The sequence below is a fragment of the Lutra lutra genome, chromosome 3 (assembly GCF_902655055.1).
Source record: "Lutra lutra chromosome 3, mLutLut1.2, whole genome shotgun sequence".
In the NCBI taxonomy this organism is placed as follows: Eukaryota; Metazoa; Chordata; class Mammalia; order Carnivora; family Mustelidae; genus Lutra; species Lutra lutra.
Genome location: NC_062280.1, coordinates 66,722,048 through 66,736,613, shown reverse-complemented (window position 1 = coordinate 66,736,613; position 14,566 = coordinate 66,722,048). Strand labels below are relative to the sequence as shown.

The following is a 14,566-nucleotide window of genomic DNA, read 5'->3' as shown; positions in this document are numbered from 1 at the left end:
GATCATTGTCCATGTTCTCTAAGCAGGTACTCTAAGAACACTGACAGGTTTTATTTTATTAAAAAAAAAAGTATTTAATTAAAAAATTTACAATAATGGTGTCAAGTTCTAAGAACCCTGGCCAGGATCTCACCAATGTTAGAAAGATTTGACATGTTTCAGCCTGAGTTTTAAAATGGTCAGATTGGTGTTGTTTTGAAATATCAGAGATATATATATTTTTTTTTTCCTAAGCAAAGAACTTTCTTAATCTTGTTTCAGACTTCATCCCCAGGCTTCTTCAGCTTAATTAGCTACAAAGAATGAATTGTGTATAAGCAAAAACTGAAAAGAGGTGCAGTGTCCAAGGGGCTTGGGCTTAAAAATATTAGAGATCTAGATTTTATCAGATCCGTCAACAAAATTTTAAAGAGCAGTCATAATATAAAATAGCAGCTCCCAGTAACTTCTTCACGTTTTATCTTCTTCAGAAATTGACTCAATTCAGTTTGCTTCATTCTTGGAAGCTTCATCAAAATTCTCCACAAGATCTGGAACTTCATCATCATCATCCTCTCCGGTAGCAAGTGGTGCTTTTCCTTCCACAGATTGTGTGGGCAGAGCCTCAGCCAGTCTTCTCAAACTAGTCAGACTGTCTGCAACAAGTTGGTTTAAGATACTGGGTAGCATTTCTGTCAGCTGCTTTGTCTCAGCATGGCCTGTAATGGTGAAAGTGTTCGCTGCCAGCGATGCCTGAACTTTGGGGTTGTTAAAGTGGATCATTGTTCCTTGGTTTGTGAACATAGTCACTTCTTCAGAACGGGAGATATTGTTTACCCCTAACTTCTTTATGGAGAACTGAAGTTCTTTATCATCTGCTGTAGCTGTTCTATGAACCACCTTCTTTTGGCGAGCATTTCCTTTCCCACCAATGCGCACTTGTGCTTGCAATTTGGCGAGTTTCCCCTGGTTGGTGATAGTTTCTTTCATCTTGTTGGAACGGAAATGGGACTGCGTGGGGGACTAGGGGTTGGCGCTCAGGGGGTCTCCTGGCAGACCAGCTGAGATTAGGTGCACACATGTGGGGACGCAAGATGGCAGCTCCAGAGACATTTCTTTGATGCTTCCTGTGTTCTGTTGAGGTCCATGGAAATGTTTCCTAAGCAATTTTTTCACAATCTCCGCATGGTGAAATGAAGTGGGAAGAGTGTGAGATTTTAGAGTTAGAGGATCTGGGTTTGAATCTTGACTCTGACATTTACTATGTGGGAAATTCAGGACAATACTCAACTGTTCAGGTCAGTTTTCTTATTTGTAAAATGGGCACATATCTACCTTAAAGGGTAGTTATGCCAATTAAGTGAGATTAGTGTGAAATGTTTTATAGATTGTGAGGTCTCACATATATATTTCTATCCATCTTTATTAACCTCTTCAAGAATTTAACTTTTTTTCAAATTTGAGAAGAAGATACTGTAGTATCTTGTGGGTTTTTTTTTTTTTTAACACAGGTGGTTCTTTGATGCATCTGTGCATGCTGGTTTATCATTTTATTTTATTTTTTTAAAGATTTATTTATTTATTTGACAGAGAGATCACAAGTAGGCAGAGAGGCAGGCAGAGAGAGAGGGGGAAGCAGGCTTCCTGTTGAGCAGAGAGTCCGACGTGGGGCTTGATCCCAAGACCCCGAGATCAAGACCTGAGCCGAAGGCAGAGGCTTAACCTACTGAGCCACCCGGGCACCCCTGGTTTATCATTTTAGTGGTCACAACTTTACATATTAGTCTAGACACTTAGGTTTGTAAATGACAGAACTCTAAACTGCTTGGAGCCAAAAGGAAGTTTATTGAAATACGTAATTGAAAAGGTAAAGCTATTAGGTTGAAACATACGGGATTGCTGTTTTTCTAGACAGCCGAATACTGGCAATTTCTTTTGACTCAACATAATATAAAATGGGGGCTCAGACTATGTCAGGCTGATCTGTTTTCTCTATCTCCTAACTCTGGGATGACTCTGTTCTCAAATGTTTTCTTTACTGTTATAAGATGGCTGTCAGTGGCTCCTGGAGCCTCATCCTTTCATGTCATGACCACTAGGGAAAAACAAGAGTTTTTGTCTTAATTGTTCCCAACAAAAGTCTTAGTTTCATTTTGGGCTCTTAGGTCACAAACTCATTGGAGAACCAGTCACTGTATCCATGGTATGAAGTGTGCCCATAGCTTAGGCTTGGTATATGCTTGGTCCCGAAGTCATGCACTAAGGTTGGACTGCAAAGGGAAATTGGGGAGAGTGACCAGGTGAACAGAGGCTGGGCTCCAAAAACAACACGTGTCTAGGATACCTCATCAGGTAAAACCAACTGATGTTATTTTTATTTTATACATGAGGGCAGACTTACAAGGCTATAGAAATTTCTCAAGAGCACACTGTCTTGGGATAACTCAGTGAATTGAAAGGGGAAAAGTACTGAAAATATTAAGGCAAAAGACATGATGCTCTGTGTTCCTGTGATCAGGTTACAGCTTTAAGTTTAGGAGAACAGGGGAAAGAAGGACTTTTTAGAAGGTTTACCTGTAGAGGTTTACTTGTAGCTTAAAGGAGTGTTTTATTTGGAGCACAACTTGTGGTGGACAGGAAAGTTCTGGAAAATAAACTTACAGAGCAGAGTATAGGAGCTCTTGAGTCCACTGTGTGATTTCATTTTTCAGCGAATCCTAGGCCCTTTCTCCTTTCCCAACTAACTCTGCTCTCTTGTTTATATTCTTAAGACTTTGTCCCTTTTGCAGGCAGGAGGCCTTGGCTATAAGAATGGGGTGGAAAGAAAGAGGAGAGGAGGGTCTGGAGACATACTGAAATGCTTCTATGGAGACAGAATACATCTTGGTGAAAATCCAAGGGTCTTTAGCATTTAACCTGAGGACTGCTTCCGTAAATGGTAGAGCAGGTGTCTCCTTGGGTTAATTCAGAAATGCCAAATAAATGCATTCCATGCCAGTGGTTATTTTGCTGGTCTTTAAGTCTTATTTCTGATAGCACGTGCTGAGAAACATTATCATTCCAAAAGTAAGATATGGGTACTTTTGACTTAGGACAGTGCCAAAACACAATGTAAGGAAATAATAAGTCTCTCCAAGAAAGGTGACAGGTTAGACAATGAAGTTTCATGTTGAAAGCTCTATGCTTTTAGTCATTAGCCCTCAGGTCATGCCTGACCCCCAAGGTTATTGGGAACAGGGAGAAATGAATGAAAGGAGGAAATGTAATTACCATTCTGTGCATTGAAAAGTTAAGCCACTGTTACCATGGATACAATGGCTTGTTTATTGTCCAGATCTCGAGATCCAAGTTTGTAAGCAATACTAGAGGTCTCCTTTAAGTTTATGTACTATCAGTCAGTAACACATGAAGATTCTTTCTTAGTAACTTTGACAATAAGTCTTTACTCCCTGATGTACTGATTGACATTAAGTAACAACATACCTACTTTTGACGGCCCAGCAGGTGTTAAGGAAACATGAAAAAGGGGAAGAAGAAGACCGTAAACTACAATTCTGTTATGCTAGACTTTCTTGAATTCCCATATAAAAACATCCTGTCCTATCATGTCAGAGATTTGCTTGCCGCTTTGGGCCCAGTTTTTGGTTTTTATCTTATTAACAAGGAGAAGCTTGGTCGAGTAAAGGCTGAAAAATCAAAATAATTTGTTTCATAGGAAAATCTTCAGATAAAGTTGAATTTAAGAATGGAGGTTTTTTTGGTTGTTGTTTTTAAATCTGAAATACGTCAGTCTTACCCACGATATAATTTCATTAAAGGAGAGGAGAAAATGTCAACATGTGCTTCCACACTGGTTTTAATTTCGACGTGGGGAAGGGTGTGGAGGATACTCTACATTGTGAGAAACCAGAAACTGAAAACCCACCTCAAACTGACTTAAACAATAAAGGGTATTTATTGGCTCACGTTAACTAGAAAATTCTGAGGCAGAGTGGGGTTCAGGTGTGGGGCATTCAGGGCTCCAGTTCTCTCTCTTTGTGTTTTTCTTAACTCCACTCTCTTCTGGGTTTCAGCTTTGTTTTCAGTCTGGCTTCCCTATTATTATCGTAGCTGCCAGAGCAAATGGGGCTACATGTTGTCTTGATCATATCTAAGGGCAGTTCACCTGTGAGATTTTGGTTATGTTCGCAAAAGCATTATTTCATAACAGCTTACGGAATGCTCTAACTTCTAGAGACCCTAGATAGGAGTCAGCCAGCTCTCACAACTTGGTATATCATCACAATCACCTAGGGAGCTTTGAAAAGTAGATAGATTCTTAGGCCAAAACCCATACTTACTAAAGCAGGAGGATGGACATCTGTTTTTAAAGAGTTTCTGGTTGATTCTGAGGACCAGACAATTGGGGAACAACTGATCTAGGTAGCCTTTCATTTTTTAGTTTTGTAACTAAAGGTATACTAATGAGCCACTGAAAATTTCTTCCAGTGGTAGTTAAGGACACTTCGTTAAATCCGTGCTTTCTTTTGGGTGGGATGTTACAAGGTAGCTACAGTAAGAAGGAAAACTAGTCTTTCGTATCTAGAGCCTTCCCCCTTCCTGGGCATCTCCTTTCCTGGCTGACATGACTGCCGCTCCCTAGAGCCTCTGTTTGTGTCTTCATTGTGTTCTTTGCTCTTTCCCTGGACACCCTTGAAGTCCTTCCTTGCACTCTAAGAACCTTAGATTCTTTGAGCTGAACAGCGGCAGTTGGAAGTCTTCTAACCCTTTCTTACCCAAATCAGACAGATTGCTCTATAACCACTGTAATCGCTCTTCAGTTTATCCCAGAGTATCCCGACAGAGTCCGCTGGCATCTAAAGCAGCCATCTATCCCATGGTTGGAATGTGAGTGTCTGAAAACCTTGTAGCTCGTTTCTTTTACATCCTAAGCCCAATTTTTTGTTGACCCCACTGGGACTTAGAGTCCGTGATCCTACCACGTCTACGCTATCCCTCAAATCCTACATTTTTTTTTTTAAGATTTTATTTATTTATTTGTCAGAAAGAGAGAGAGAGAGCGAGCACAGGCAGAGGCAGAGGGAGAAGCAGGCTCCCCATAGAGCAAGGAGCCCGATGCGGGACTCAATTCCAGGACGCTGGGATCATGACCGGAGCCGAAGGCAGCTGCTTAACCAACTGAGCCACCCAGGCGTCCCTCAAATCCTACATTTTATTTATTTCCTTGGCTTACATTTTTATTACTTATCATTAACGTCACTTCCTTGCCTATAGGGCCCCCTTGTCTTGCTCTCCTGAGCTCTGCAAAAGCCCAGTCCTGGTTAAATCTAATACTCCACATCTGCATTGCTGTAGCTAAATGTGGCAGGAGAAAAACAAAAAACTGTTGACTGGTCTCACGATATATTTATGAAACTAATCTCAACCTCAGACTTGCTTCCTGGCTAAGCCATTTGCTTTCCTACTTCCTTAGATCTCTCTCTTTTTTTTTTTTTTTTTTAAAGATTTTATTTTATTTATTTATTTATTTTTAAGATTTTTATTTATTTATTTGACAGAGAGAAATCACAAGTAAGCAGAGAGGCAGGCAGAGAGAGAGGAGGAAGCAGGCTCCCTGCTGAGCAGAAAGCCCAATGTGGGGCTCGAACCCAGGACCTGGGATCATGACCTGAGCCGAAGGCAGCGGCTTAACCCACTGAGCCACCCAGGCGCCCCATGATTTTATTTATTTGACAGAGAGAAATCACAAGTAAGCAGAGAGGCAGGCAGAGAGAGAGGAGGAAGCAGGCTCCCCGCTGAGCAGTAAGCCCGATGTGGGGCTCCAACCCAGAACCTGGGATCATGACCTGAGCCGAAGGCAGCGGCTTAACCCACTGAGCCACCCAGGCGCCCCTTCCTTAGATCTCTTTCTTCAACCTTCCAACACCACCGCTCAGATGACATTGCTTCTTATAAATGTGAAAATAGAAGCAGCCAAAGGAGAACTCCACAAGCCCCATAACTCAGCCATCATCACCTGCATGCATTCTGTCCATCTATTCTATCTTCCTGCCTGTTACAGTGGATTAAGTTTTCCATGCTCTGAAGTTCAAGCCATTTATTCATGTTTTAGATTGAATTCCATCTCATCTCACTAATTGTCTTCTCTCTTTGACCCACATTCCTGTCACCCTGTTTTCTTTGTTCTTTATGGCAAAATTCCTTCCCAGATTTGTCCATATCCACTATAATTTCTTTCCTCCAGTTTTTCTCAAATCCATACCATTCAAGTTTTACCTCCCATTTTTGATAAGATCTTTCACCACGGTCACTAATGATCCCCATGTCGTTAAATCCCAATAATCCATTCTCAGTTCTTGTTTTATTTAACTGGTCAACAGCATCAGACACAGTGTATCCTGCTTTCCTCTGCAAAACATGGAATTTGGCTTTTAAGATACCATATTCTCCTGGTTTCCATCTTTCCTTGATCATCTCTGCTTGCTGTCTTTTTGGTATCTCACCTTTGTTCCTGTCCATCTCCCTGACTACCTTTCATCTCTATCTACCCTACTTCTTTGGAAACTCATCCTGTCTCATGGTTTTATCATCTGTATGTTGACAACTTCTAAATTTATGACTCTCATCCAGACCAGCACCCTGTATCCAGACCCATATATCCAACTGCTTATTTGACATATCCACCTGGCTGCCTAATAGTCGTCTCAGATTATACCCAAAACTGAACTCCTTATCTTCACTAATGCCCTAAACCTGCTTTCTACATAGACTTTTCCATCTTAGTAAATGGCTGGCCCATCCTTATGCAGATTCCAAACCTTGGACTCTGGTTTAACTTGTCTTTTTCTTTTATGCCTCACATCCAATTCCTTGGAAAATCCCATTGTTTTCATCTTCAGAATGTATCTGAATCCATTCACATTTCACCATGCTGATCCAAGTCACAGTCAACTCTTACTTAGATTATTGCAACAGCTTCCTTACTTATCACCCTGATTTCCTTCTGTCCCTCTTCTGTCTACTCTCAGCACCTGTTTAGAACATCAGTTAGATCATGTTACTCCTCTATTCAAAAGCCCCAGTAGCTTCTGTCACACACAAACTGGGTTGTTCAGAAACAGACGCTGATGTTTATTAAGATCATTACCTTTGAAGGGAAAGGAAGAAGCAGGAATAGCAGAGGAAGAAGTGAAACTGGAGAAGACCTCGGTCTCAACCTTGTGGGGAATCTGGAGCAAGGGTTGGCTGTGAGTGTTCTGAGTCAGGCTGAAATGAGTCAGGCTGAAATGGCCTTCTGAAGTTACTAGATGTGGCCTCCCCCTGTAAGGGCATGACCTTGGACAAGGTGCCCTTCTGTAACTGAGGTGGATCCCAGCGGAGCTGAGTGAATGTAGAAAGTTCTTGAAGAGGACTTTTGATGACCCAGCTCTGGGTCTATGTTTCTTCCCATCGCATAAAGAGTCAAGAGTTGAAATCCTTAGAGTGACCTACAATTCTCTAACCATCTATCCTTTACATCACTTCCCTGACCTCACCTCTTCTCCTCTCCCCCACTCACAGTGCTCTAGGCATGGAGATAATTCTTGCTTCCCCTCCCAACATAGGGAGTTCCTTACAGCTTCTGTACTAACTCTTCGTCTTTCTGAACCCTCTTGCTTCAAATTGTGCATGACCTGCTCCTTGCCTCCTCCAGGTGTTTGCTTGTAGGTCACCTTCTCTGTGTGGTCTTCTCCAGTCTTTCCTGATTAACTCTCTTCACCATCTGACATAATGTATGTAATTTACTTGTTTACTGATTTACTTTTGTCTTTCCTTCTCTAATATCTCAATTTCATGATGTCAGGAACTTTTTTTTAATACCTCTTTTGTTCACTCTTTTATTCCTAGTATCCAGAATAGGGCTAAATAAATAAAGTTGAACAAATGGATAAATGCCATCATGGACTCTAACGCTAAGAAGGGGCATTGTCAGCTCCTGACCATGTCCCTGGTATTGCCAGCCCTTAATTCCCCCAGGCTCCCAGGGGCCTCATCAAAGACCCAATGGAGAAAAAAAAAATTGCTATCTCTATCAAAACAAGTGGCTTAGCAACGCTGTTTCTCTCCATTTGACTCTCCCCTTTCCTCCGCCTCGCTGACCCACAACTACTGATGATTCCTAGTGCATTTGAGAGTAGCTGATTGTGCATCAGTCTCTCTAACTTTTCTAACTTTCACTTAGACACTTGGTTACCCTGTGAGAGTCTCCTGTACACACAGAATGGGTCATGCTAGTTTTAGAACAGATTTGATACAGTAACTTTTACACAAAAATAAGCCAAAGTTTTTAGACATTATGTTAGTGGACTGTCATTCTGTGTTTAAACAACACAAAAGAAAGCTGTCTGAGACCACAGCACAGTGAAAACAGCCTTGATCAGACAAAAAGGCCTCTTTGAAGAGGGGAGTGATTTCCCAACTCAGGGAGGCAGCATGGACTACTGTGGAAAGAACATCGCATGTCAAGCCAGGACATTCATGGGTCTTGTTCCTGATGAATGAAGGAAAAATGGGCTCAACCAAAGAAGGCCCAGACTGCTGAAAAATGCCCATGGCTGCTTGTCCTGTGGGCACAATCTTTCTCATTCCAGATCCCATTCTTTCAAGGACTCCATATGCAACCATGACCAAGTAAATTAGAGGTGGAGGAATGGCTCAGTTACATCCCTGAATGGGTAGTGAAGTTGCAGGAATGAACTAAAACAATTATGGATAAATATTTTGGAGTGCTTACATGTCTGTCACTGTCCTAAGGGGTTTATAGGTATCAATTTACCTACTTTGCCATTAACAGTCTGAATTTATGGATAAAGGGTCAAGGCAAAGACAGCTGTGATAATTTACTTAACTCCTCCAATTACTAAGTGGTGGAACCAACTTTTGAGCCTAAAGCCCTTATTCTTAGATATTGTGACTGTGGATAAGTTGGAGCAAGTAGAAGATAGTGCCTCTGTACACAAGCAAACAAAGCCTCTTTTAATGGTTCATACTATACTAAGACGATGTCATTTCAGATGCTGCTACCTTTGCAACCCAGATGTGGACATTTCTTGCTACTTTGGCAGTCATTCATTCAATACATGTTGATCAAGTGTTATGCTCCAGCATGATGTAACTAGTTATATTGCAGGGTAGAGAAGAGAGCCTGGGTGGCTCAGTCAAGCATCTGATTTTGGCTCAGGTCACGATCTCAGGGTTGTGAGATCGAGCCCCACGTGGGGCTCAGTGCTGGACATGGAGCTTGCTTAAGATTCTCTCTTTCTCTCTCCCTCTGACCCTGCCTCCTGCTTGCTTGCTTGCTTTCTCAAAAAAAAAAAAAAAAAAAAAAAAAAAAAAAAGAGAGAGAGATTTCTGTGACATAGGCCTGTCCAAAAGAGCTTACTGTTCGGAAGAGTATGTTTCTAGTTTAACCTACTTTTTCCTCTATACTCTATAGGTACCCATTGATTCTTGTCTGCTGGCTTCCTCCTCTGCTACCATTTCTTATCTAGTAATATTCTCTTCTCTGTAATTACTTGTCTTTTAACTCAAAAGATGACACCCAATTAGAGAGTTCTGTACTAACTTCCTTTTAGGGGTGGCAGTGAAGTGCAGAGTTAAAGGTTGTTGTTTTTTAATATTGATGGAAAAAATTCTTACTAAGTTCTCTTATTCAAATGCTAGAAGAAAGTAATGAACAACCAAGTGAGAATGGAGTCTCTTTGTGTCTGAGGAGGCTGCTCCTGTAGAGATGCGGAAAGCATTTGCCTGTGGCTGGAGGTGCTGGAAGGTCTCTTGGTCCCCAAGCATCTCTCACCCTGGCCAAAGACATCTACTCAGGCACCATTACAACCAGTCCTTTGGAATAAGACATTGTTTCCCCCTGAAACTCTTCTTTATTTTTATTTAAAAAAAATTTTTTTTTTTAGATTTTATTTATTTATTTGACAGAGAGAGATCACAAGTAGGCAGAGAGGCGGGCAGAGAGAGCGGAGGAAGCAGGTTCCCTGCTGAGCAGAGAGCCCGATGCGGGGCTCGATCCCAGGACCCTGAGATCATGACCCAAGCTGAAGGTAGAGGCTGAACCCACTGAGCAACCCAGGTGCCCCTGAAACCCTTCTTTATTTTATTTTTTTATTTTTTTTATTTTTTAAAGATTTTTTTTTTTTTAATTTATTTGTCAGAGAGAGAGGGAGAGAGAGCGAGCACAGGCGGACAGAATGGCAGGCAGAGGCAGAGGGAGAAGCAGGCTCCCCGCCAAGCAAGGAGCCCGATGTGGGACTCGATCCCAGGGATCGACGCCGGGATCATGACCTGAGCCGAAGGCAGCTGCTTAACCAACTGAGCCACCCAGGCGTCCCTAAAACCCTTCTTTAAAATGCAGAAATGTTTATCCCTATAGGTAAAGACTTAGTTGAGATAGCAATGCACTGTCAAAGTTTTCTAGAGCAAGGTTCAGTGAGAATGAGACCCAAAGTTTATGATGTGGGAGAAAGAAAGGAAGAAGCTGTCAGAAGGTGAGAGATAAAGTCTTGAAAGGGAGTCAACTTCATCTCATAATTGGGTTGCCTAAATCACCTTTTCTAGAGAAAAAAAATATTATTGCTTGTGCCTTTTCTTAGGACGACTGTATGGGGAATTTCTGCTGTCAGTCTGTAAAATGGATTTCAAAGATAGAACTTCTTACCTTCTAGTATGGTTCTCCTTCCTCAAGGTAGCTCTAGTTGAAATAGGATTGTTAAGAAGAAAGGAGAGGTTGACCCTAAAAGCAACAGAGCTGTAAGACTCTGTCAGTCAGTCATTCCTTAGGGATCCATCAGTGCCAGGTAAGATGGAGAGGAGGCTTTTGGGTTTAACGTACATGGTAGTTCTACTTTTTGTAGACCGCATGATGACTGCTGATAGGAAATTCTGGTTTTGCTCTTAGTATGCAATCAATAAAAAGAATTTGCAAATGAGTGAGGTAAAATGCAGATTTTTTTCCAAGTCAAATTGCCAAATGGTTAATTTTTATGTACCAAAACTCTGAATTATTTTTTTTCCAGTTCACTTCTGCCATAAAAATTTACCTCTTCCCTAATATTTGGTGCAGTGAAGTGTTGAAAGAATTTGCAAAGTAATCATTGGAGGCTGAGATTCCGGAGAAAAACAAAATGCACGGTTTAAAAATTGAATGTACTAACTGGAAGACAGTGAAAGTTAGAAGATTCTTGCTGTAAATAATTAAACCCAGCAGTGCAGACAAGAGAAAACGTGGGACTCGAGCCAAGGAGGGTGCATCTTGTATTGAATGCATTCACTTCCCTGTAAGAGAAATCAAAGAGCTCTTTAATACTTGTTGCTGATTGTGAATATGTGCAACAAAAATCCTACTGTAATCCAGATTTATTTTTCAAATACTTGGCAATGATGGAAGGAATGAAAAAGTGAGGGAAGGGGAACGGTGTTTTATGAAGGCCCTAAGCACTCTTTCACTTGACCGAGTCCAAGCGTGATTTGTCACTGTGACCTGGGACTTTGGTTCCCTCCAGAGCCCTCTTGTGCTGTGGGTGCATTGACAGATCAAAGACAATTGGCTTTTTAAAGATTTTTTTATTTTTCCGAGATAAGCAGTGGATCTGCTAATTGAGAACTGGATAGCCACAAGACTCATGGGGTGTATTCTTTCTGATCTTCTCTAACAATGTTGGTTTTCTTAGATTCCTCCCCATCCTCTTTTTATTGAGGCGAGTGGGGTGAGTGGTTGGCCTTAATTTTTCTATCTGTAAAAAAGGGAATAAAGTTTCACAGTTTTCACAGAAGTGGGCTTGAATATTGGCATTATGAAGTGCTTTGCTCTATTTTATTTAAAAAATTAACATAGATTAAAATGGACTTTGTGTAGTATACAGTTCTATCAGTTTTACTGCATGGATATATTTGTGTAACCATTACCACAATCAAGATTAGAACAGCTCAGTAAGGGACGCCTGGGTGGCTCAGTGGGTTAGGCAGCTGCCTTCGGCTCAGGTCATGATCTTAGCGTCCTGGCATCAAGTCCTGCATCGGGCTCCTTACTCAGCTGGGAGCTTCTCTCTCTCCCTCTGCCTGCTGCTCCCGCTGCTTGTGCTCGCTCGCTCTCTTTCTCTCTCTCTCTCTCTGTCAAATAAATAAATAAAATCTTAAAAAAAAAAAAAACCAGCTCAGTAAAACCCTGCTCTCCCCCACCCCTCCTTTCCCTCACACAGTTTCTTTGTGGTCACGCCCTCTAAATAAGTTTTGAAGTTAGTTTTTTGAAAACTCACTTCTCATATGAAAGTCTCAGTTGCTGTTGCTTTGTTTATTTTTATTCAAAAAGTGTTCTTAGTTCATTTTTGAAGTAATTCAAATGTCATGGATGGTAAAGTTGCAAGGCTGCTTTTTCTTTATTATAAAAGGAAAAAACTCTGGAAAGATGGCAGTTCTTTCAGTATACCTATAAACACACACACACACACACACACACACACACACACACACACCCCACCCCCCACCCCTATATAAACACACACACACACACACACACACCCCACCCCCCACCCCTATATAAACACACACACACACACACACACACACCCCACCCCCCACCCCTATATAAACACACACACACACACACACACCCCACCCCCCACCCCTATATAAACACACACACACACACACACCCCACCCCCCACCCCACCCACCCCAAACTTGGCTTATTGCTAGTTTGGAATCTGCAAAGAAACATGCTCAAGAACTCTCCCTTGAAGAGGGGTACAGAGGTTTATTTTTTATTTAACGATTTACCCCTTGACACCTGGGAAATGATTAGTTGATGTTTTCAAAGAAGATTAAGTCAGTGTGGTTAATTAACTGTGGTAATCAGGTGACTCAATTAACTCCTTGTTAACAATTTCCATCAATTTTGTAAAAAAATGGCAAATTGTACTCTTGAGATTAAAGGCTGTTTCCTGATTTATTTTATTGATGACAAATTAGAGATTTTCTCCTTCTCATCTCTTTTTCTCCCTGCCAACCTTACTTTTACAAATGAGAACTCTCAAGGTAGCTATAGTTTGAGAGGAACACACCAGGGTATCTCTTAATACATGGCTTTAAAGAATAGTTAGGCTGAATGACAGCTTTGCTCCTTCATCTTAGCAGATTTTGAAAGAATCATTTAGGGAAATGAAACTAAATAAGTAAATGTGTATATAGTAACATTAAGGGAGAATGCAAATAGCAAATGATCAAACTCACTTTAGGATAAGCTCTTACTTTTAAGTTCTTGAATGTTTTCTTTCCTTTTTCTAACTTAAAACTGAATGATAGGTATAATAAGATGAAAAACTTTGGCTTTTAGCTAGAAGTAACCATTAATGGATATTTTAGGTGCTCTAATATTTAAAGGGAATTTATAAAAACATTGGGATTTATCAATTGTATTAGTCTTTAAAACTTGATTGCAGTTTTAAAGTATCATAGAAATATACAACTAAAAGTTGTTTTTAGACTCTTTGTAATTGAAAATTTTCTTCCCCGCTTAAATGATTTTGTTGGTCTCGGTCTCCAGTGAAACAAATGAGCTGCCACATTAAAAAATGGTCCCCCTAGGACTTAAAATATGCCGTCCCATTTTCTGAAAGATATTGAACAGTCTGGGGATTTGGGGATTTGCACGGTAGGACAGATGATTTAGTGTTGCTTAGGATCGCTTCAAAAAGGAATATTTGGCATCTTGAATAACTTCTGAGGAATTAGTATATATTTTAAAAAATTCTATCTTAACATAACCCACATTTTATGATGAGAAAATTCTTACAGTTTCTTTGAAGGTGCAGAAGGTAGCCTAAATTTGGGGATGAACTGAAGCCAGTGATAAAAACTGAAAGCCAAAGTAAAGCTTTGGGCAGCTCTCTGGCCATGCCCTCTCTGCCTCTTGTCCACAGGTAGGTAAGGATTCTTAATCTACTCAAGGATTCTTAATCTCAAGGGCCTCCTCTGGACATGGTTAACCTTCGGCCAAATCCTTTCTGGTGCTGGGACACTGCTTGGGGTTGGAGTTTGGAGCATTAACTTGGTCACTTTCCAGATGTGTACCCCTGGACCACTTGATCTCTGTGAGCCTCAGTTTCCTTGGACTCTGTAGTGGGTGTTAGTGATTTCTACCCTGCAGGCTCCTGAGAATAGTTAGTTAAAAGACATTGTGAACATGTAAGGTCTTGGCACTTGGTGAGCATTCAGTAAACATTTGGCCCCACAGGGAACCTGGTGTGAAATCATTCATAGTTGACCAGCTCTTGGTTAGGTCAGTGCCGCAGAACAGTGACCATGCTGTGGTCTTTTGAAATAAATGAACCACTTGTCAAATACTCTATCTAAATAACTTGCTGGGGAGAAATATAGCCCCCCCCTTTTTTTTAAAGTAGGTGAAACTATGAGACAAGGAAGCATTAGAAGACAGGCCTTAGAACCTGTCTTTCTATCCCAAGAACGTTTTGTTCTTCGCTTCTCAGGTCTTCAAAGCACCGACCCAAAATGTCATGTTACGGAAAATTCCAAACTTCTGAAA

The 14,566-nt window shown here is 41.0% G+C and overlaps 1 protein-coding gene across 2 annotated transcripts; it reads right to left on the bottom strand.

The window, feature by feature from the left end:
- Nucleotides 1-379: 379 nt before the first annotated feature.
- Nucleotides 380-969, bottom strand: LOC125095715 (transcription factor BTF3-like). 2 transcript variants are annotated; one of them, XM_047722151.1, is made up of 2 exons: nt 588-969; nt 469-530 (listed from the first exon to the last, which is right to left on the bottom strand). In XM_047722151.1, the coding sequence occupies exons 1-2, from the start codon at nt 967-969 to the stop codon at nt 484-486; spliced, it is 429 nt and encodes a 142-aa protein (XP_047578107.1). In that variant the 3' UTR covers nt 469-483. The 2 variants fall into 2 exon arrangements, with proteins under 2 accessions (XP_047578106.1, XP_047578107.1); XM_047722150.1 differs by having other exon boundaries at nt 380-969.
- Between the last annotated feature and the right edge of the window lie 13,597 nt (nt 970-14,566).

Excerpts from the sequence above, each read along its gene's own strand:
- LOC125095715 (XM_047722150.1), bottom strand. The coding sequence starts at position 969 with ATGAAAGAAACTATCACCAACCAGGGGAAACTCGCCAAATTGCAAGCA.